Source organism: Balaenoptera acutorostrata, chromosome 19, assembly GCF_949987535.1.
Source record: "Balaenoptera acutorostrata chromosome 19, mBalAcu1.1, whole genome shotgun sequence".
Lineage (NCBI taxonomy): Eukaryota > Metazoa > Chordata > Mammalia > Artiodactyla > Balaenopteridae > Balaenoptera > Balaenoptera acutorostrata.
In genome coordinates this window covers 284,834-307,708 of record NC_080082.1, presented here as the reverse complement: position 1 = coordinate 307,708, position 22,875 = coordinate 284,834, and the positions used below count along the sequence as shown (strand labels likewise).

Here is a 22,875-nt window from a genome sequence, read left to right as displayed (position 1 = left end):
CTGGCGGTGGCGCTGGAGAAGGTGGCCATGGCTGCAGGAAGCCCAGGCGTGCTCTCAGGCGACCCGGGACCAGCCCCAGTTCCCTCCAGGGTGACTCGTGCCGCAGACTTTTCCTCTGGCTTATCCGGGTGCTAGACGTTAGAGGCAGGCAGCCGAGACCCAAAGGGGAGTGAGGACCTTGAGGACTCCCCCGGAAAATGTGGTGTGCTGGAGGGCTGGGGCTTGAGCCCTGGGGAAGGGCGGGTCGGGTCAGCGAGTTGTGGGCACTGTGGGCACGGCACCCGGCGCAGCCGGGCTGGGAGCGAAGTTCTGGCCCACGCGCCCCCTGGCGGTCGTTTCCTGTGGCCGCAGGGCGTCCAAGGTCCCGCTGGAAGGGGAAACCTGGCCGCCCCCTCCTCATATAGGGAGAGAAGTGGAATCCCAGAGGCGCTGCCTGCCCGGGGCCCAGGTGAGCCCGTGCAGAGCTGGACGGGCCCAGACCCTCTGCCCTCGGCCTCCGCACACCCCACCCCTCGAAGCCAGGGTCTCATCAAGCCCAGCTCCCCCGGGACACCCCTGCACCCCACCCTTCTGGGTGGATACCTAGGCAGAGAGAGGCCGAAGGGGCTGATCTGGACCAGGGAATGGAAGCCCCGAGAGGGCTGGCATCCAGACCTCTGGCAGGAGCGGATGCTTCCGGGCGCCTGCTCCGGGCCAGGCCAGCTCCAAGCCCGTCGCGCGGCTGACCCTGAAGAGCTTGCTCACCCACCTCACACGCAAGGCGGCCAGGCTACAGTGAGTGTGACTACTGTGTGTGTGTGTCTGAGCCCCGCACTGGGCCCTCCTCTCTGGGTGGTGAAGGCCCCGACTCCACGCCCACGGCAGCTTCACAGGGCTGCGGCCTCCATGCGCTGCGGGGTGGGGTGTCCACAGCTCAGGTTCTCAAGGGGCTCAGGGACCCCCAGAGACTGGAGCCCCCCGCCACGTGCTGACAAAGGTGTTCCCGGTAGCCAGGTGCTCAGGCTGGGTGCCCCGGTCCACGGTCTTCCCGGGCTCTCTCCTGAGGGGTGGAAACCTGTGCCTTCTTTAACCTTTACAGTGAGGCCACCAGGTTTCCAGGCAAGACACGAGGCTCAGAGAAGTGAGTGTCTGCCCGTTGGCAGGTGGAATGGCCGGGGGACCGGCCCAGGCTGTGTACCTCTCCACTCTGCTTAAAGTGGCCACAGATCCACTTCCCTCCTGAGCACCTGCACCTGTGAGAACTTCGTCCTGGCTCGGGTCACTGAGATGAAGCTGGCCTCCTTGGGCCACCCTGCCTTCTCCGCCTAGAGAGCAACCCCGCTCTAGCGCTCACAATGGCCTAGGACGCCTCTGTTGCTCCCCGGGGTTCCTCTCCTGCGGGGGGGACTTGGCGCCTCCTTCCTCCAGCCCTCCCTCCTCTCCTCCTGCTGGGTTCCTCGCCCCCGTCCCTTGAGCCTCTGGCTCCCTTTCTTATGAGGGGCCATTTAGTTCTCTCCTGTTTTCCTCAGTCCTAGCCTCACTCTTTACCCTACATCGCAGACGTTGTGGAGCAGAGACAAGCCAGCCCTGGGCTCTGCGTGCATTCCTGACCCGCAGCGTCCCTGAGTGAGCTGAATGGCTGTGCTTTACGTCACTGCATTTCAGCGTGGTTTGCTGTGCGCCTGGAAACAGGAGCACACGTGGAAAGTGTCTGGAACAGCACGTGGCCCGTAACAAAAGCCCTAAGTGTTAGCTCTCACATGCCTGTTATTAGTGGTGAGGCGAGATTATTTGCAGGGATGCTTGGACAGGAGCGGGCAGGGGAAGCCCGCTCAGGGGCTACTGAGTCTCACCTGAACCTCCCGGAAGGGCTCTGATGGGCCCAGTGCCATCCAGTATTGACACCACTATTGGATGGCCTTTGGGGCCACCTACCTCATTGGCTGTTTTGCCTTCAGGTCCGTCTGTCCCTTTCAGCCTGGGTGATGGGCCAGGGGCATCCAGACCTGGGCACACTCCCGGCCCTGGCCCTGCGCCCTCAGCCTGGCATGCGGGGCTGCTCAGGGGCCAGGAGATGGCCTCACCCCCAGGGACAGGGCTGCCAAAGCAAATACAGGATGCCCAGTGACATTGGAATTTCAGATGAAGAACAAATAACATTCCACTTGGGGACATGTTTATAGTAAGCAATTATTCTTCAGTTACAAAATCTGGTAATCTGAGACTGGGGTCCCTGCAGCCCCACAGCTGGGCCTGTTCTGGGGGCAGGCAGCCCTGAGCTCTTCATCCACTAGGTCACACGTCCCAGCAAACTTGTGAGGCAGATGCTTCAGAGGAAGAGGCCGAGGCCTGGAGACAGGCAAAGCTGCCCAAGACCCCGGCCTCCAGCGGCAGGGACACAACTTGAACGGAGGATGCTGGAGCCGATCATCATGGTTCCCACCACCCCTGGGGGACAACGACAGCTTGAGAAGGGGGGCAGTGAGTGTGGAATGGAGATGACCGTCATCTCTGCCCCTCTCCATGTGGCAGGGCACTTCCCCTCTCTAGGGCACCTTCCCCAGCTGCAAAGAACACGTCTGCTCATATTTTAGGAGTTGGAACTCCATATAGATTCAATTGAAAGAAAAGACTTAGGCTCTTAAACTTCTTTGAAAACGACTTGCTTAGATAATAATAAATGAGTGGGTACACATACGAGTGCAATAAAGCTCAGCATGTCGAGGCCACCAGATGCAGGGGCTGCTGCCAGCACAAGTGTGGGGTCCTCCCCAAGAGAGGATGGGCCAGGGCACCAGGGGTTTGGAGGAAGGATGGAGCCAAGCAAAATTGAAGGGAATCAAGTCACCGTGGGCTGGGTGTGACGACATCCACCTCAGACCAGGACTTTTTTTTTTAAGTTTTATTTATTTATTTATTTTTGGCTGTGCTGGGTCTTCGGTTCGTGCGAGGGCTTTCTCTAGTTGCGGCAAGTGGGGGCCACTCTTCATCGCGGTGCGGGGACCGCTCTTCATCGCGGTGCGCGGGTCTTTCACTATCGCGGCCCCTACCATTGCGGGGCACAGGCTCCAGACGCGCAGGCTCAGCAGCTGTGGCTGACGGGCCCAGCTCCTCCGTGGCATGTGGGATCTTCCCAGACCAGGGCTCGAACCCGTGTCCCCTGCATTAGCAGGCAGATTCTCAACCACTGCGCCACCAGGGAAGCCCCTCAGACCAGGACTTTGAAGCTGACTAGGGTCCCATTTCCTTGGTAACTACAGAGTTCAAGTATTAATAGACGTGGGACATTGGTGTGGATGCTTCCGTATGTTTTTCTGTCTTCTTCTCTGAGGGTTTTAGAGGAGGACTGTATTCTCATCCAGCAGGAACCGTTTATAAGGTCAGCTGAGAGTCTCCCCGGGATTCCTCCACTTTCCAGCGCCTGTCATACACCTAACATTCTTTCCAGCAGCCCTGGGGAATACAACGGCATGATTGTCAGAGGAAAACTAGAGAACAAAGATGAACATGGTTGTGCTAACGCTGGAATCGAGCCAGCATGTCCCAGATCAGTGGCTGCCTGGGGATAGAGGTGGGGACAGCGAGGGGGGATGGCAAGGGGGCAGGAGGAAGCCTTTGAGGAGGAGGATGGACAGGCTTACCATCTTAATGATCGTCATAGTTTCTCAGGTGCATGCAATTGTCAAAACTGATCAGATGGTGCACTTAAACATGAAGCTTGCCGTATGTCAATCACACCTCCATAAAGCTGTTAAGAAAAAAGAAACTTCCAACAGCTGTCATCTCACCGCAAATCAAAGGCAGTGTGTTTACAGGGACCCGCAGCCCCTCGCCTCTCCCGTTCCCCTCCTCGCCCTTCGCCGTTCACCAGACTCCGGCCGCAGGAGGCTGCTCTCTGCTCCGCTGGCACACAGCCTCTTCTGGCGCCTGGGGGCCTTCGCAGGTGCAGCTCCTGAGCGCTCTGTCCCAGCTGTCCTGCGGTTCTCTCCTTCTTACCCTCTGGGTCTGGAGCACGATATCCTCCTCCCAGACCTTGTTTGCCACCTTGTCATCCTGTTTATTTTCTTACTGTGCTTCACATCTCTTACTGATTTGCACTTTTGCTTATTGTCTGTCTGGTTCCTTGAGGTCTGGGGCCGTGTCTGTCTTCTCCCTGCTCTGTCACAGGGGGAGTGGGCCCCTTGCAAGGTGGAACATTCTTCCTCTGAGGGCCAGTCTCACTCAGGACTGGCCCTTCCTCAGTCCCTGTAAGTAAGCACCTACGTGTCTAGGTACTGTTCTAGGCCCCAGAGAGTGAAGAAAGCAAACAAAACCCTTGCCTACAGCCTTTATTTAGTGTCTGGTGTGGGGACGGGGATGGGGACAGACAAAAATCAAGTGAAAATGTACAAGACAGGACATCAGACAGTGACACGAGTTATGGAGAGAAACCCAGCAGGGGTCCCTGGAGAGCAGTAATTATACTGGGTCCCACAGACACAGACTTCTCCAACGCTCGCCCCCATCTCCACTGAGCAGCCCCTAGTCTCACTGTGCCTCAGTTTCATCCTCTGTGAAATGGGGTAGGATTGCAGTACTTCCCTCCCTCACCAGTTGTGAACATGGGTGGAAGGAAGCACGACCATCTGCGGCTTGCACAGTGATTCCCTCTTCCTTTTTTCTCCCTCAACCACTGGGGTTTCAAAGAAAATTAGGGGACTTCCCTGGTGGCGCAGTGGTTAAGAATCCACCTGCCAATGCAGGGGACACGGATTCGAGCCCTGGTCCGGGAGGATCCCACATGCCGCGGAGCAACTAAGCCCATGTGCCACAACTACTGAGCCTGTGCTCTAGAGCCCGCGAGCCACAACTACTGAGTCCACGTGCCACAACTACTGGAGGCCGCACGCCTAGAGCCCATGCTCCACAACAAGAGAAGCCACCACAATGAGAAGCCCGCGCATCGCAACGAAGAGTAGCCCCCGCTCACCACAACTAGAGAAAAGACAGCAACGAAGACCCAACGCAGCCAAAAATAAATAAATTTAAAAAAAAAGAAAATTAAATACCAACGTTTAAAAGAGTGTTTGGCTTCGACTTAAACCAGGACTTTTGTGATTATGGAAAATCTAGGCAATGCCGTCCCCTGCCTATACCCTTGTCGATGGAAAATCAATCAGTCGATCTAAGGAAGAAATGGAAAATTTTATTCGAGCCAAATTTGAGGATTACAACCCAGGAACACCATCTCAGTAAAGCTCCAAGGACTGTTCTGCCATTAGAAGTCAAGTCACAGTTATACAGGTTTTTTGAGACAGAGGGCTGGACATCAAATGACATATTATTGACAGTTTAAACAATCTAGATCTAAGCTCATCCTGGCCCCTTACAAGATCAGGAAGGAACCTTATCTTTTTCTAAAAATAGATTTTAAAATATTTATTTATTTATTTTGGCTGTGGCATGCGGACTCTTAGTTGAGGCATGTGGGATCTAGTTTCCTGACCAGGGATGGAACGGGAGCCCCTTGCATTGGGAGCGCAGAGTCTTACCCACTGGTCTACCACGGAAATCCCGGAACCCTATCTTCTAAGCAGCTGTCCTGGATGCCAGGAGAATGTCGCTCTTTGTGGTTGAGCAAGCATTTCTGCCGATGGGGAGGTTTGATCGATGCATAAATGCAGATACAGCTGCACAGCGGGGAGAGAGGAGGCCAAAGGGCAGAGAAAATTTTTATGTTTAAAATTTTCTTGTCTTGCCATAAAACATGAATTTTATTTCACACCAGCTTGAAGAGCTGGGATGAAGTGTCACCCATTTCCTGGAGCGGGAGGTGGAGGCCTCCGGGCCGGGGGCGGGACGCGCAGACGCCGCCTGTGCTGTGAGCCTCCGGGCCGCAGGAGGCAGCAGCGGGCGGGGCGGATACAGTGTATCGAGGGCGGCGGTGGATACGATGTAACGAGGCCGGCGGGGCGCACACAATGTAGCGAGGGCTGCGGCGGTCAGGTGAGCGGCGGAGCGGGCGCGGGCGGGGGTCTGGGTGGAGGAGACGGACACGCTCGGGCCGCCGCGCCCCGGAGCTCGCAGAGCCCCCTCTCCCGACGCGGACCCCGGGGCGCAGGGCGCCAGGGACCCGCCCGAGGCCCCGGCCCGGGCGCAGAGCAGGATTCAGACCCGCGGGTCCTCACCAGGGCGCAGAGGGGTTTGGAGACTCAGCCGCCCCCACCCACTCGAGCAGGGTTCAGCGGGGAAGGCCGCCCCCCCCGGCAGATGACACTGTCACTGCTTCCAGCTGCTGACACTCGCTGTCTGCAGGATCCGTGAGGCCCGAGGGGTCGCCGTGGCTGTGCCGCCCTGCGCTGGGGCTGCACCACTCGGAGCCTCAGTTTCCTCATCTATGAAACGGGCGGGCGTGGTGGAAGAGACCTGCCCCTGTGCGGAGCCAGTTGGCGAGGGTCCCCAGAGTGTATGTTGTTGTTGTGGGTGAAGGTGGCGGAGGCCCGTTTGGGGGCGGCGTCTCCCGGACGCGGGGGCGGCTGCTGCTAAGCTTCAGCCGCAAACAGGCCTTCAAGGGACAGTAAATGCCCCTGCGCGGTCCTGGCGGGCCTCCTTCCCGGTGTGAGCAGTTAGGATGCACCTTCGGCCCTGCCCCCTCCGGGGAGAAGTCCAGGGGCCTCTGGTGGCAGCCGGGGTGATAGCAGGACCTCTTGGTGGCCGTGCCTCCCGGAGAACAGGAGAGGCTGGTTGGGACACATCTGAGCTTCAGCCCCTGTTCCTCGGGGCCCTGAGAGGTCTTGGGCTTTGTTCTGAGCTTTCCTTTGATTGCAAAGCCGTGGAGTCCGCAGCCCCGGTGAGAGGAGGTCTCTGGAGGAGGGTAGACAGTGGAGTAGCGGGTTTCCTGCGTGCCTCTCAGTGCCCACCTTCCTGCGTGCTCCTCTCTGAGGCCAAGCCTGAATTCCGGGTGCAGAGCTCTCTGGGGGGTGAACCTGGTGGGGTGGTGAGGGTTGCTGTCGCTTTCCTCAAAGTCAGCTGCTGCGCACTACATCTGCCAGGCCCCTGTGTTGGGACATCATCTGTCTGCCCTCGGCAGCTCCCCTCCCACACCCCCAAATACGATTCTCCAACTTGGCCGGAGAGAAACTGGGGCTGAGAGAAGTCAGGTGACCCCACTCATTCACTCACCTGCAGCCTCTCTGCCAGGCCTGAGACTGGCACTGCCCATAAAGGGGTTAATGAGAGATGCTTTTTCCAGGAGAGCCTGTAGCCCAAGGAGGGCTGCTGGGAAGAGTGGAGGTGTTCCTGCCTTTGAGCTCCTCCAGGCATATTTTATTTTATTTATTTATTTTTCTAGGTAGGGCCTGAGAACCTGTGCTTTTTATTTATTTATTTATTTAAATTGAAGTATAGTTGATTTACAACGTTCTGTTAGTTTCTGGTGTACAGCAAAGTGATTCAGTTAAATACGTAGATATAGATAGATATATTCTTCATATTCTTGCCGATTATGGTTTATTACAGGATGTGGAATATAGTTCCCTGTGCTATACAGTAGGACCTTGTTGTTTATCCATCCTATATATAATAGTTTGCATCTGCTGACCCCAAATGCCGGATCCAACCCCCCACCCCCTCCCCCTTGGCAACCACAAGTCTGTTCTCTATGTCTGTGAGTCTGTTTCTGTTTCGTAGATAAGTTCATTTGTGTCATATTTTAGATTCCACATATAAGCGATATCATATGGTATTTGTCTTTCTCTTTCTGACTTATTTCACTGAGTATGATAATCTCTAGGTCCATCCATGTTGCTACAAATGGCATTATTTCATTCTTTTTTTTTTTTTTGGGATTTAAAAGTGATTTATTTCCAGTTCTTACTGATTTCATTTCTCACATACACTCTAAGAAATAAAGGACAAAGTAGGAAATTAAAATACATTACTAAAGACACAGCAGTGTTTGCAACACACACCCATGTCATCACATCCTCTTGTTAAGTGCTGTGTGTTTCCCATGCTCAGGCCTCACCGGACAAATTCCGTTTGAGTCTAAAAAAGTAAAATATCACCCTGTGGTCCAATAGATGGGTGAAAAAAAAAATACTTTTGCAATTCCCTGGGGACAGGCCAGGGTTCTATACTGGTTGAGCCCCAGCATCCAGGCTGCACAGGTAAAGAGAGAAAAGGTGGGGTTGGGTGGGATGCCAGAAACCAGAGAGGTGAGGTGAAGGGATTACAGGAAATACCTCCTGAGGGAGGGAGTCTCCACTTTCAGACTCTTTTTTTTTTTTTATTGGAGTAAAATTGCTTTACAATGTTGTGCTAGTTTCTCCTGTACAATGACGTGAATCAGCTATATGTATACCTATATCCCCTCGCTCTCGGATCTCCCTTCCACCTCCCCCCGCATCCCACCCATCTAGGTCGTCACAGAGCACCGAGCTGAGCTCCCTGTGCTATACAGCAGGTTCCCACTGGCTAGCTATTCTACACATGGCAGTGTATGTATGTCAAACCTAATCTCCCAATTCATCCTACCATTCCCTTCCCCTCCCCATGTCCACACATCCATTCTGTATGTCTGCATCTCTATTCCTGCCCTACAAATAGGTTCATCTGTACCATTTTTCTAGATTCCACATATATGCATTAATATACGATATTTGTTTTTCTCTTTCTGGCTTACTTCGCTCTGTATGACAGACTCTAGGTCCATCCACATCTCTACAAATGACCCAATTTCATTCCTTTTTATGGCTGAGTAATATTCCATTATATATATGTACCACATCTTCTTTATCCATTCGTCTGTCAGTGGATATTTAGGTTGTTTCCATGTGTTGGCTACTGTGCATAGTGCTGCTGTGAACATAGGGGTGCATGTGTCTTTTTGAATTATGGTTTCCTCCAGATATATGCCCAGGAGTGGGATTGCAGGATCATATGGCAACTCTATTTCTAGTTTTCTGAGGAACCTCCATACTGTTCACCATAGTGCCTCTGGCCATCTTTTAAAACGCTGGGAGGTTTCTGGGGAGAGACCCCTGGGGGTGGCTCCTGACCCTCCCAGTCTCTTGGGGTAGGGCTGATCATCAAGTTATGTCAGGGACAGTTTGCTCTGCAGCGACTGTGGGTTACAGGCTTTACTGCCACGCACAAGTGCTTAATCCTCACCCCCCCACCCCGCCCCAGGAGGCAGGCATGCTCCCTTATTTATGGGCAAGAAAATGCTCATCACTGGGAGAGGCAGCATTAAATCAGGCCTGGCTTATTCTTAATAGTAACAGTGATAATGATAAGTTGCAGCTGGTGTTTATTTCTGGCCAAGGTAGTCAGAACTTTGTATTGACTAATTTAATCTTTAACCCTACACAGTGGGTACTATTATTATCCCCACTTGAAACATGAGAACTCAAAAGCACAGAAAGCTTTAGGCATTTGCCCAAGGTCGCACAGCTGGAGCTGACAGAGCTGGGATTTGAATAGGGCCAGTTTGTCTGCTGACCACAAGGCTGTTAGGGTGATCAGTCAGGATCTGTTTTGGCTTCAAGAGACAGAACTCCTCCTCCCAGTAACAGTAGTTTAAACAGAAGTTTATTTCTGTCTCACCTGAATGAAGCCTGGGGGTGAGCAGCTCAGGGCTTCCTCACCACTCTGGAAGAAGGGCTTAGTGAATATGGATCTCACTTGTTAGTGACAACTGGATCTCCCCTGCGCTCTGGGGGCTTCCTAGGGCACTGTGGCCCTTGCCATCTGGGGCGGTGCTGGGCATCAGGGCCTGACCACCCTGTGTGAGCTGCCCAGAGACATCAGGTCATAAGGGAGACCGTGACTTGGGCCCATGGCATCTGTGTCCTGCCCTGTTTTGACCTAGGGGCAGCTAGTCAATGGGTGCCAGGTTCTACCAGGCTGGAACTTCCAACCCACATCCCACTACAGAGACCAGAGAGGCAGGCGAGGTCCCAGGGGGTGTGTGAGAGTCCCTGCCCAGGTGCAGGGCAGCACTGGGTGGGGTGGGGTGGCCCTGGGCCATCCACTCTGGCTCAGTTCTCCTTTCATGGGCTGGAGGGCAGATAGGAGTCAGAGGATTGCCTTGTATAATAACAAATTATTTCAGACGGTAACCAGGTATAAGGAAAGCATAATCAACAACCATGCCCTTACTACAAAGCTTTAACAAACATCTGTCCAACTTCTGTGAACTCATTTGGCCCTGAAGCAGAGAGAGGCTAAGGGATGTGGACCCGCTAGTTAAGTGGGGGGACCTGGGAGGCAAACCCCACCAAAGTCCCTTCTTCTGTCTCAGGAGCATCAGCCCCGTGTGTTCGCGGTTTGCTGAGCTCTGGGCAGGGGAAAGCAGTGCCAGGCTGTGAACCAGACGCTTCCTGCCTGTTTCCTTGGAGCCCGAGGTGTGGGGCTGGGCATGGGCTCTGGCCACATGGGGCATCGGTGCAGCGCCAGCCTGGCCCACACGGTGACTACACAGCGTTCGTGGGCCCTCCCCATGGGGCACGGGGAGGTGGGCCCTGCCCAAGGCCACACTGCAGGTGGCAGAGCAGGCCTGAGCCCTGGTGTCAGCACTGACCCTTCTGCTGGGTGGGGGGGGGGGGGCGGGGAGGGTGGGTTCTGGATGCTCTGACTGGAAAGGAGCACCTCGGGTCCAGGGCCAGAGGGAGGCACTGAGTCCCGGCAGGTGTGATCCTCGGGTCCAGGGCCAGAGGGAGGCACTGAGTCCCGGCAGGTGTGATCCTCGGGTCCAGGGCCAGAGGGAGGCACTGAGTCCCGGCAGGTGTGATCCTCGGGTCCAGGGCCAGAGGGAGGCACTGAGTCCCGGCAGGTGTGATCCTTGGGTCCAGGGCCAGAGGGAGGCACTGAGTCCCGGCAGGTGTGATCCTGGGAGCAGCACAGCCTTGGCCCCTCGGTGGACAGGGAGGGCAGGCGAGGCAGGTGGGATCCCAGGGGCCTGTGCTGGAGGTGTGACTGGGCGCGCCCCCCTGGCCCTCCTGCCCCATCAGCGGCTTGGACATCGCTGCTGTTTCTGCGGGGGCTCCAGCAGTGGGTGCCGGGGTGAGGGGGCTGAGCTGGTTTGGGGAGGGTCTGAAGGGGGAGGCCGTGGTGTGGGGGTGTTCGGCCCGGACCCTCCTGGGGAAGGGAGAGGGGCCAGGCCTCCCCTCCGAAGCCCCAGGCACTCAGAAAGGCGAGGGGACCGCGGCGAGCCTGGGAGCTGGACGCCCACCTCTGCCCCGCCCGGCCCGCCCGCCCGCAGGTGGGGTGCTATGGAACATGACGAGAAGCTCGCCCGGTTCCGGCAGGTCCACCTCAATCCTTTCAACAAGCAGCTCGGGCCCTGGCAGCATGAGAAGGGGGCTGGCAAGGAGGCCCTGGAGGTCGCTTCTGAAGGTGGGTGCTGGGGGCTGCTGTGCGGGTGGTCTGACCCCGTCGCACCGGCGCCCCCTCTACAGGGTTCCTCCCGTGGACACGCGGGGGTCCCCCTCTTCTCTGCAGCACAGCCCGCTTTCCCCTGCTGCATCCCCTGGGGAATGAACACTCCCCCGGGCAGGGATGTGTGCCCGTCTCGTCACTGCTGTGTCCCAGGGCCCAGCACACACCGGGTGCTCACTTGGAGAACGCGTGGGGTGTGAACTCAGCGCCAAGATCTGGAGGGTGAGAGGTCAGCAGGATGTGAGCCCCGAGACTGCGGATGGAGCCAACGGGGTGCCGGGGGCCCCGGGGGCGTGTGTGCAGAGGTGGCCGGTGTCCACACGGGGTTTCACGTGTTCTGGTGTGTAGCGCTCCAGCGGCCTTTCTCGAGCCCGTAGATGTACACACAAGGCATGGGCCTTAGAAATCGGCATGTTTCCGTAATATTTACTGTTTTTGCACGGCACTCTCCTGTCTGCACAAGGATACGGGTGCCTTCGCAAATGCAAACAGGGCCGATGCCAGGGCAGGGCCCTGCTTCCCTCGCCTCCCGTGGGCTCCACGGCCTCCTCCTGGGGGTGGCAGGCTGACTCGTCTCTCTGCCGCCCTCCCCAGAGGCCCTGCCTGAGCTGCCCCCGGGAGAGCCAGAGTTCCGCTGTCCTGAGCGCGTGATGGATCTAGGCCTGTCTGAGGACCACTTCGCCCGCCCTGTGGTAAGGTTCAGGGTCTGCGGGCGGGGAGGGGGACAAGGTGAGCCCCCAAAGCATGAGGAGACGGCCAGGTCCATCTCAGCAGGGGTTCCTGGGCCTGGAATCTGAGGCCCATGTGACACCTGGCTCCCACCCCCAAAACGTGTTTGCGGGCCTGTGGGGACGGGCTGGACCTGGGATTGGGAGCTTGGGCCGCTGTTCTCCTGAGCGCTGTTCCCTCCCCTCTGCACCCGGATCCTGTGAAGCAGATGTGAGAGTTAATTCCATCTGGGGTCCCAGGGAATCCTATAGTCACGCTGTAGGGTGAGGGAGAGGTCGGGAGAGGGGAAGACCCCTGCCCACACCCGCTGCCCGCTCAGCTAGGCAGGGCCACTCTTGTCTGTGCTATATTTTGTTCCATGGAAACCTTGCTGTTTCTTGTTTTGTTTGTTTGTTGTTTTTTAATAAAAGGGCTCTAATAATTTTTTTTTAAAGTTTGAAAGTCTTCCCGTTTTATGCAAACTATCTCCAACTTTTGAGAGAAACGTTATAGTAACATTCAAATATGATTTTTTAAAAATTCACCTGGAGACCCCAGTTCTCTTCTGCTATTCATTTTTGTTGTTCATGTGGCCTTTAAGCTTTACGCTTTGCTGGTACAGATACCTATTTCATTTATGTGTTTTGCGTCTTTATTGTAACATTTCTGAGCCCCTCCCATGGGCCACACACTGGTTTCCCAGAGAGGTAGCACCTCCTCTTTGCCTGGAGGCTCAGTGTACTGGGGGGAGGAGCATGGCTTCTGAGGGCAGTGACACTCCTTTCCTGGGGCAAGGGCAGCCCCAGCTCTGAGACCTGGCCCGTCTCCCTGCCCCTGAGTCTAGGGGCTTTGCTGGGCCCCGCCCCCGGTCCACCTGTGAGGTGCTGGGGCCAGGGGCGGGCGGGTGCCCGGGGTGTCTCTGAGCTTGGTGACCGAACCAGAGGCCACTTCCTCTCCTTGTTGACAGACGAGTGTCATTTCCCTGCTTTCATCCAAGAGGAAGTTCTGTAGAAGTAAGCGAAAAAGCATAGCCAGAAAAGCAATTGGATTTCTGAAAGAGGGAAGTTGTGTTTTGAAAAACATCCTGAATTAGGCCTCCAGAGGCCCATGGGTGGACAGGTCCAGAGAGGGCCAGGCGGTGTGGGGTGGCTCCTGCCTCTGGCGCCCGGCTTCCCGGGTCCTGAGCAAGTCCTCGGCCACCTGGGCCACCTGGGCCACCTGGGCGAGCAGGGCCAGGGAGGTCTTCTCTGGGCGCAACTGCCTATGAGGCCGGGCCTGGCCAAAAAGGAGAGCACGCGGGGGGCATCTGTCATTGTCCCCAAACCCGCCACCTCCCACCTCCGCCCGAGCAGGGCCTGTTCCTGGCCTCTGACATCCAGCAGCTGCGGCAGGCCATCCAGGAGTGCAAGCAGGTGATCCTGGAGCTGCCGGAGCACTCGGAGAAGCAGAAGGACGCCGTGGTGAGGCTCATCCACCTCCGGCTGAAGCTCCAGGAGCTGAAGGTGGGTGCCGGCCGCCCCCCACCAGGCAGCTGGAGCTGGGCTGGGGCGCGCACGTCCGGAGGCCGGGCCGCCTCTGGGGCCGAGGGGCTGAGGTTCCACCCTCCGCACCTGACTGGCTGAAGCTACCCAGGCAGGCGGGAGGGAGAGATGGGCCCTCACCCCAGGCGCAGCCTGTTTCTCTGCTAGTGTGATGTGATCGCAGTCTCCTGGGTCATGTGTCCACCCACTGGGGCAAGTGGGTGAGTTAATCCCACCTTGAATCACATGACCCAGAGCAGGGGGTGCTTTGCCGAAGGTGACAACAGAAGGGCTCGTGGATCCTGGAAGCCAAACACCACAGGGGTCCATCATGTAGCCCTTGAGTCTGTGCCCTGTTTGGCTGGGGCCCCTCCGCATCCCTGCGCTGGTTCCTGAGTCCCTGGGAATATAGAAAGTGGAATGTTCTTTAGAATATAGGTAAGGCTATGGCACGAGCTAAGACACCCCAAAATACAGTGGCTGAAAGGAATTGGTTGTGTAGTTGTACTCGTGTGGAAATGTTGTAGGTGGCCCAGGGCCCATCTGGCAGCTCTTGGTGTTGGAGACCCCAGGTCCTCCTTTTCTGGTGCTCTGCCACTCCCTGGCAAGTCCACGACAGCCCCCCACTGCCTCTGGGTCTGCACCCAACCGGCAAAAGCAATGTGGGAAGGGCAGCGAAGGCCCTTTCACTCCTGCTCACGTGCCCCGGGGGCAGCACCTAGGTACCAAGGTAGTCTGTAATCTGGGTGGTCCCGGCCTGACCAATCACTGTGTTCTATTGTAAGGGAAGGGCTGCGGCACTGGGGTAAATTTCACAACCTCTGCTACACGTGGTACCTGGGAGACGTCGTCAAGGGGCTCATGTGACGGGAAAAGAGCTGCCGCCTGGCTCACCTGTGACCCCTCCCTGGCCCCCTCCCCAGGACCCCAATGAGGATGAGCCCAACATCCGAGTCCTTCTTGAGCACCGCTTCTACAAGGAGAAGAGCAAGAGTGTGAAGCAAACCTGTGACAAGTGTCACACCGTCATCTGGGGGCTCATTCAGACCTGGTACACCTGCACAGGTGGGGCAAGACCAGACTGCTCCTTCTGGCCTGGCACTCCAGGCCCCAGGGGAGGGGGAATTCTCTGCTGTGTTTTCGGTATTTGCTGAACCCTGCGGCGTGGGGGTGTGGGGGTGGGGGGGATGGGAGGTACAGCAAGGGATGAAAGACCCAGATACCTGCCTTCACCAGGCTCACATCCACTGCCACGCGTGGCTATGCAAATTTCAATTAATTAAAGTAAATAGCTAGTTCCTCAGTTGTACCATGCACATTCCAAGTACACAATAGCCACATGAGGCTGGTGGTCACCCGTTGGACAGTGCAGACAGGACGTTTCCATCACTGCAGAAAATTCCATTGGAGGTGCTGTTGTGGATGAAAAATCAAATAAGTAAATGAAATGGTATGTTAGACATACAGTGAAAAAGAATAAGGAAAGGGACTGGCCTGTGTTGGGGAGGGGGATGGGTGCTATGTTAGGGTGAAATGAAAAGGCATCATGTGACATTTAATAAAAATCTTGGAGGTTGGGGGCAAACCAGGAGTATATCTAGGAAGGAACATTTCTGCAGGGGAGCTGTCTGTGCAAAGGCCCTGTGGTCAGTATGTGTCCACTGCCTTCGAGGAGGAGCAGAGAGCAGTGTGGCTGGAGCACTGTGTCTGGGAGGGGGCGTGGCAGAGGTGGGCTCAGAGGTGGCTAGAGCCTTTTGCGTAAGCGCACTGGGGCTACAGGTGAGTGCAGGACGTACTTAGGTTTTAACTCCGGCTGCTGAGCTGAGCGTGGCCTGAAGGAGGGAAAGGGATGGCCTGTGACCAGGGTGGGGCGTTCGCATGAGAAGGGGCCAAGTGCAGCCCTAGCGGAAGGACTGGGATGACGGAAGGACTGGGATGACGTCTCAGTAGGTGGAAAGATGGAGGCATGGAAACCTGAGCTGGGAAGACCGGGGCGGGGCTGGTCAGGAAGAGCTGGATCCCACTTAGACAGCGGGTTTGAGCCCTTTAGGCACCCAGATGGGAATGGCAGGTAGGTCCCTGGCCCTTTGAGTATGGAGTTGGGGGGGAAAGGTCTGCATGTACCTTCAGGGCAAGACTTGGGTGGGGACTGAAGGGACCTCTGACATTTGGGAACCTGCAGTGGTGCCTGGAGAGGCTCTTGCGTTGGTCTGGGAATCGGAGTAGAGGCCCCTGGGGGTCCCAGCAGCTGAAGGTCAGCCTGGGCCGCAGGGTGCCCACCCTTCTAAGAGGCACGTTGTCGGGCCCCCAACCAGGGTGTTATTACCGCTGTCACAGCAAGTGTTTGAACCTCATCTCCAAGCCCTGCGTGCGGTCCAAAGTCAGCCACCAGGCCGAGTATGAGCTGAACATCTGCCCCGAGGCAGGGCTGGACAGCCAGGACTACCGCTGTGCTGAGTGCCGGGCACCCATCTCTCTGCGTGAGTGCCGCGGGGAGAGCAGGGCACAGGGCCGAGGGGAGCGGCCTGGGCCAGGAGCCCTGCCAACAGCTGTATGAGAAGCTTGGGTGCGTGCAATGGCTAAGGGTAGCGTGACTCCGGTGGAGCGAGTCCTGCTCCTTTCCTGGGGAAGCGACAAGGGGCTGCTGCGGGTGCCTTTTCACTTCGCACCCGGGCAGAGTGAGGTTGCAACGTGGGTCCCCTAGGAGTCCCTGCAGGGCTGGGCTGCCCTCAACCTCCCACGTGTGGCCCCACTGTCACAGGAACCCCCCTCGATGGGGAAATCCCGCAACAGTCACTCACAGGCTGTGTACCAGGCCTTCTTCCTAGAAATCTACTGCCTCTGGCAGTCGCCTGGCGGGAGTCCTACTATTGTCCCATTTTACTGGTGAGAAACAGGGAAGCAGGGTGGCCTAGAAGACGATGAGTCGGGTGTGGAGGGTGGAACCCTTGGCCCCGCTGGTTCTCGTCCTGTGTGCCGTGGGCGCAGCTGGGGGAGGGACCTCGCAGGTCTCCCAGACTTTGTAACGCTCTCCCTCTCCACAGGGGGTGTGCCCAGCGAGGCCCGGCAGTGCGACTACACCGGCCAGTACTACTGCAGCCACTGCCACTGGAATGACCTGGCTGTCATCCCAGCGCGGGTGGTGCACAACTGGGACTTCGAGCCGCGCAAGGTGGGCGGGGAGCGCAGCGAGGTGGAGCGAGGGGCACGGCCCTGGGGTACAGCCCTCGCCGGCTGGGGATTGGGTGGGGAGGGGGCGTGGCCTGGGGAGAGGCGGGGCTCAGGGTGGGGGCTTGGGGGCGGGGCGCCGGAGGTGCCGCCTTCCCGCCCCCCGGCAGGTGTCCCGCGGCAGCATGCGCTACCTGGCGCTGATGGTGTCGAGGCCCGTGCTCCGGCTCCGGGAGATCAACCCTCTGCTGTTCAACTACGTGGAGGAGCTGGTGGAGATCCGGGTGAGGCTGGGGAGGGGGCGGGCGTGGGGCGACTCTGCTCCCCCCGGCATGTGGTGGAGCGAAGAGATGCCGCCTGCTTAGCTGGGCCCCGCCCCTGTCCTTTAAGTTAAAGTCGCTAAAGCAACTGTCCAGCCACAATATGAAATACAACGCAAGGATCAGAGGCAATTTGAATTTTTCTAGTAGCCACATTAGAAAATAAGAAGCAGGTGCAGTTCATTTCAGTGATGTAGTTTATCTAACCCAACCTATCGGTGTACATTATGGAGAGACACTGCACTGTTTCTCTTTCTTCCACTCGTTTGCGTCCCAGTGTGTATTCTCCACTTAACCACGTCTGTGTGCTCAGGTGCTGGACGCGGCTGGGGGCCACTCTCTTTGCCACTCAGCAGGAGGCCGGGGTGGGGCACGGGCAGGTGAGGGTGCCTCAGGCTGGTGCTGAGAGGGGTGGGGCTTGAAGGGGAGTGGGCTGAGGCACAGCAGGCTGAGCTGCCGAGATCCCGGGCTGAGGAGGGGTTTGACTGGTCAGTCTCCATCGATGGAGGCAAGCTCAGATGCGCCCGAGGTGTGTGTGCACGTGTGGAGCTGGGCTCGGGGGAGAGACTGCGGACCAAGGAACCTCAGGATCCTGCCTGGCCGGGACGCTGTGGCTTGAACTTGAGCTTGGCTGGAGCGCTCAGATCTGGGGCTGTGCTGGGGGACGGGAAGGTACCTCCATTCCCTACTGACCCAGAGGGTAAGATGACATAACTTCCTACACAGCCAGAGCAGGGCCAGCCCCGCCCCCACAGACACACCAGGCGCAGCCCCTGCCCCCGCCAGGGATGCCCACCTGCCCCTCTTGTCCACAGAAGCTGCGCCAGGATATCTTGCTCATGAAGCCGTATTTCATCACCTGCAGGGAGGCCATGGCAGCACGCCTGCTCCTGCAGGTCAGCCCACCTGCCCCGGGGGGTGGGGGGAAGGGGATCTGTCGGGGAGGGTGGGTGGGAAACAGACCAGGGCCGTGAGGGGATGACTTGATACCTTGTGTGTGTTGTGCTGTTAGCAGAAGGTCTCCACACTGTCCCCGGGAACACTAGGTCTGCCGTAAGCAAACAGGCATTGTACCCACAAAAACGTTCTCTGATTCCATCCACGTGGGAAGCGCTGAGAGGAGCGGGTCTCATCCTGCAGCCTTCATGGGAGTCTCCATGGAGTGGACCAGGCACGGCCAGCCCAGGCAGGGTTGACCACAAAACACTTTTCAAGGCTCACCTGTTTATTTCTTCTACAAATACTCACTGGGTGCCTGCTGCAGGCAGACAGTGTCTGGGTCCTGGGGGGCAGGGAGCAGAGCAGTGCCCTTCGGGTTGGGCAGACAAGAAAAGCAGGAAGCAGCGCGTGTCGGGGGGTGGCGAGGTGTGTGGACAAGATAAAGTGGGGAAGGGGGCCCAGCTGCTGGCGAGCGGGGTGTGGGCAGTGCGAGGGCCCTGGCCCGCCACCAGGGGTCACGGTGGCTGGGCCCGCAGCTCCAGGACCGGCAGCACTTTGTGGAGAACGACGAGATGTACTCCGTGCAGGACCTGCTGGACGCACACACGGGCCGCCTGGGCTGCTCGCTGGCGGAGACCCACACGCTGTTTGCCAAGCACATCAAGCTGGACTGCGAGGTGGGCCCCCCCGCGGGCCAGGTGGGGAGGGCGGGAGGGGGGCTCTGGCGGACGTGCCTCCCACCCTGGGAGCGGGCACTGACCATCCCGCCTCGCCGCCAGCGGTGCCAGGCCAAGGGCTTTGTGTGTGAGCTCTGCAGAGAGGGTGACGTGCTCTTCCCCTTCGACAGCCACACGTCAGTGTGCGCGGACTGCTCCGCCGTCTTCCACAGGTCGGTGCTCGAGACCCCGACCCCCGACCCCAGCGCCGCCCCCCGCCCCCCGCCGATAGACACGGGGAGAGGGAGGGAGGGAGACACTGGGGCTTGATCTTTGCCGCCTGGTTTCAGATCCCTTTGCCTTGATCCTGAGATGTGGACTTAGACCCTGATGGTGAGACTCAGCTGAAGTTCCGCTGGGAAGAAGCCCCCGCGGGCTGGGGAGGGGTGCGCAGCCCAGACCCCGTGGGTGCGCACGTATCCGGCTGGCTTCCCTCCTCCACCGGGACTGAGGTTTAGCTGAGGCCAGAGCTTCCTAAACTTCTTAGCTCTTGTGATTTTTTTTCAAACATTCCCTAGGCCACAAGAAATACCTAACATTTTTGTTTATTAAGTACTTAGGTTCAAACAACTTAAGCATTTATGTCCTAAAGACTTGCGGGTGTTTGGAAGAGTGATACACATAAATCGGAAGAAAGATATTTGAATTTGTTAAGCACAGTTACCAATAGGCGTGCGCCTGCTGGGCCCACACAGCTTCTCACACTGGGCTCAGATGGGACCCCGCCACCCCTGTTTCAGTCCACACTGGTTTTTCCTGGCACTTGGTGTTCCTCAGAGCCACCGCTGACCTCTCAGGTCTGCAGAGCTGGGATTGCGGTTGCAGTGACTATAGCAGAAGCTGTTGTTAAAACCGTGAGCTCCCTCGAGCTAGCAGTTTGCGTGGTGTCTGTCCTGTCAAATACTGCTACGCCCCCTTCAAACATTTAAACTGACGTGGGGACCGTGTGCACCTCCACAGAGCCCTGAGTGGGGGCTCTGCATGGCGGTGGGGACAGGTCGGGGGTCACTGAGCTCTGAGCAGAATCCTCCCCGTCAGAGGGTGACAGGCAGTAGGTGTGGAGCCGTTAGGAGGGGCCCGCACAGAGGGACGGGACAGCGGGCCTGGCAGGCACGCCTGGGTGCAGCTCTCTGCACTGACCCTTTGGGAGAAACTCCGCTTCAGTTTCCCCGTCCGTCTGGAGGGATGCTGGGACCTGACTTAAGGAGCTTGTGAAGCCTCGGTGGTAGAAGTCTACATGCAGAGAGCTGTGCCCCTTCCCGGGCTGACCCTGTCTCCCCGCCCCCAGGGACTGCTACTACGACAATTCCACCACGTGCCCTAGGTGTGCCCGCCTCACCTTGCGGAAGCAGTCACTCTTCCAGGAGCCTGGTCCAGACGTGGACGCCTAGAGCTACGGAATCCCTCGTGGGCCTGTCTGGGGCCCGCCCTGCCGGTCGTTGCCAAAGTCAAGGTGTTTCTTGTGCTCTGGAGACCCTAGGCTACAGTCCCTGGACCTCTCCCCAGCACCTCGGGGATGATGGTAAGCGCTGGGGGATGACTGGCCTCGTGGGGCACCACAAGGACCATCATCCCCTAGCGCTTACCGGGACTTGGGGCAGCCATGCCTGGCTGTTTTCCGGCTGCTGTGTGGGCCAGGATGTGCACCCCCTCCCCGAACTGCAGAGCTGTAAGGGGAGGGGAGTGGGGGAGGGATTCTTCTCATCTCCCCTTGGCCAAGAGCCCCCCACACCCTTGGGACCAAGGCTGCTGGGCCTGGGCCACCCTGGAAATCCTGGAGGGCTTCCGGGGAGTGGCCGACAAGACTGAGGAGACCAGCTGCACACACTCAGCCTTGGCCTGGGTTTTATCTGCGGTGGATGCTTTGGGTTCTACGTGGAGGCTCCCTCCCCCGGCCCCTTGTCTCTCTGGGGACCTCTGGTTGTCCCTGGCTGGGGCTGTTCATAACTATCTCCCAAGGGCCCTGCCCCTGCCTCCCCCCCGGGTTCTCTCTCTGGGTCCTCCTCTGGAGGGCCAGTCCAAGGGTTACTGGCTTTTTCTACACAGCGTGGAAGGAAGGGGCCATCTAGCTGTCACCTCTGGGGGGACCAGCCGCCGCCCCTGCCTTGGCCCAGCCCAGCTTACGCTGGTGCTCCAAGCTGGGGGGCTGGGGGTCCCGCCCAAAGAGGCTGCCCTGCTTCCGGGTATGGAGCAGGGACTGTGCCCCCGGGGGAGGTCAGGGTTAGGTGAGAGGGCTGGTGACAGTAGGCCCGGGACCCAGTGTGCCGAGGAGCTGCATCCTGCCACCACGGTGCCTGCCTGTAGAGGCCTCGGAGACCCCGACCGGGGGCCTTCCGTTTGGGGGCCTGAGGTCAGGCACCAGAAATCTTTGCTCCAGCAGACGGAGCCCGGGATGCAGGACTGACCCCCAGCTATCCAGTGGGGTAGCTGCGTTTGCGGGGACCCTTGGGAGACCCTGCCGTCCAGGGGAAGGCCCGTGGGAAGAGGGCGTCTCAGGACACGGCTGCGCAGTTCTTCCTGCCTTCCTCCCCGCCCTGAACTGTGCTCGACTATTGACGCACGGGCGGTGGGCGGTGGGCAGGGGATACAGCCAGCTGGGCGTCCATCACCTTTGACTGGCAAGCCCGAGCAGAGGCTCGGCCAGCAGAAAGGCCAGCTTACCTAGCTGTTGGGCCGACGCGGGCGGTGGGTAAAGACAGCGCCACCCCCTCCTCACCCCTCTGCACCCCAGGGAAGCCCTGTCCGGTGGCTTTAGGCGACCCCCTCCGTCTGTGCTGAGCACAGTGGGAGGCTGGCCCCCATCGGGACCCCTTTCTTGGGGTTGAGCGGGGGTTAAAGGCTAAATGCCCTCCTGCTACACCCCAGATCTGCACACGTCTCACCGCAGCATCACATTTCTGTCATAGGGATGTTGGCTATCCCCGAATTCACCGTGTAATCAGCACATCATTCCAGCTACAATGACTGTGTCCACAGGAAACGTTAGTGGACTGCCATTTGTTGGGCAAAGTTGGCTTTGTTTTTTTTAAACTACCCCCATTACCTCTGCCCCATCTCCCCCTTCTGGATGACAAATTCTTTAAACAGAATCATGTGTGGGTCTTTCTGAGTCCACCTCATGGTAGCAAGAACCCACCAAGGAACCAGTTAGCATGGGCAGGCCCTCCCAGGAGAGCTGTGTAATGGGCTGCAGCCCGTCTCACTAAATCTGTGTTCTCCAGACCGTGGTGTGTGTGCTGAACTGGGGACAGGGCAGGGTTTGCTTGACATACGAATCAAACACAGGTTTAGTCACAGCCCACAGCCCTCCCCATCCAACGGGGTCGACTGTAATCTGGGCATCGTGCCTAGGCCTCAGTGTGCTGACCCCTCTAAGAGGCACTAAAACACATCCCTGGTGGGGCTGTTTGGGTGCCAGGAGGCACCGGGCACAGCCTGGCACACGGAGAATGCTCAGTGAGTAGAAGCTCCGTCTTCTCTGCATAACCCTCCCGGTGGAAAGACTGTCTCGTTAACGCACCGTAAGTAGTGCACGTCCCAGGTGTAGCTCCTGGGAGCCTCTCGCGTCTTCACAAGCTGGACCCACTGACAGGGCCCTTGGACTTCAGGAGAACCCTACACCCCCTCCCAAATTACATTCAAAGCTCTGTGTATGTACATTTCTCTAGAGATACGAGCCCTGGTTTTGACCAGGATCTCAAAGAAAACATCAGGAACGTGCTTGAGAAGGTGCCTTTATCCCGCTGCCTCCAGACAGGCTGGTAGGCAGCAGCCCTATGGCCGAGGAGACCTGGGAGCTCGATGGGGGCACGGGCAGAGGGTGGGGAGGCGTGTGAGGGGGTCCGTGGGCCTGGTGCTGGCACCCCCAGCTTCAAACAGCTAAGGCTGCACGTGGGCATCAGAGGACGCGGCCTCCAACCACCCCCTTCAGGTGTGAAAGAGTACTTTCTTTTAACCTTTTAATTTTGACAAATTCAGGTTTACAGAAGTGTTGCAGAAACACTCCCAGGTGCCCATCTCCTGGATTCCATAAATGTTAACATCTTGCCCCATTTGCTTCATCCTTTCTCCACACTCTTGTGAACCATCTGGCAGTTAAGTTGCCCC

General features: G+C 57.8%; 1 protein-coding gene across 9 annotated transcripts; it reads left to right on the top strand.

Annotated features, from left to right (window-relative positions):
* Positions 1-5,847: 5,847 nt before the first annotated feature.
* On the top strand, positions 5,848-21,990 carry DEF8 (differentially expressed in FDCP 8 homolog). 9 transcript variants are annotated; one of them, XM_007172545.2, is made up of 12 exons: positions 5,848-5,964; positions 11,222-11,355; positions 11,992-12,089; positions 13,488-13,607; positions 14,549-14,690; positions 15,941-16,105; positions 16,670-16,797; positions 16,964-17,077; positions 17,929-18,009; positions 18,589-18,729; positions 18,832-18,941; positions 20,057-21,990. In XM_007172545.2, exons 2-12 carry the CDS (start codon positions 11,232-11,234, stop codon positions 20,157-20,159), a joined length of 1,326 nt encoding a protein of 441 aa, XP_007172607.1. In that variant the 5' UTR covers positions 5,848-5,964; positions 11,222-11,231; the 3' UTR covers positions 20,160-21,990. The 9 variants fall into 9 exon arrangements, with proteins under 9 accessions (XP_007172607.1, XP_057390108.1, XP_007172606.1 ...); XM_057534125.1 differs by having other exon boundaries at positions 13,458-13,607; positions 17,932-18,009; positions 18,640-18,729; XM_007172544.2 differs by having other exon boundaries at positions 13,458-13,607; positions 17,932-18,009.
* Positions 21,991-22,875: the final 885 nt, after the last annotated feature.

Coding starts and splice junctions, on each gene's coding strand:
- DEF8 (XM_007172543.2), top strand. CDS start 11,232: ATGGAACATGACGAGAAGCTCGCCCGGTTCCGGCAGGTCCACCTCAAT. Junction 12,090..13,457: donor ACCACTTCGCCCGCCCTGTG/GTAAGGTTCAGG, acceptor CCGCCCGAGCAG/GGCCTGTTCCTGGCCTCTGA. Junction 18,942..20,056: donor TGCTCCGCCGTCTTCCACAG/GTCGGTGCTCGA, acceptor CCCCGCCCCCAG/GGACTGCTACTACGACAATT.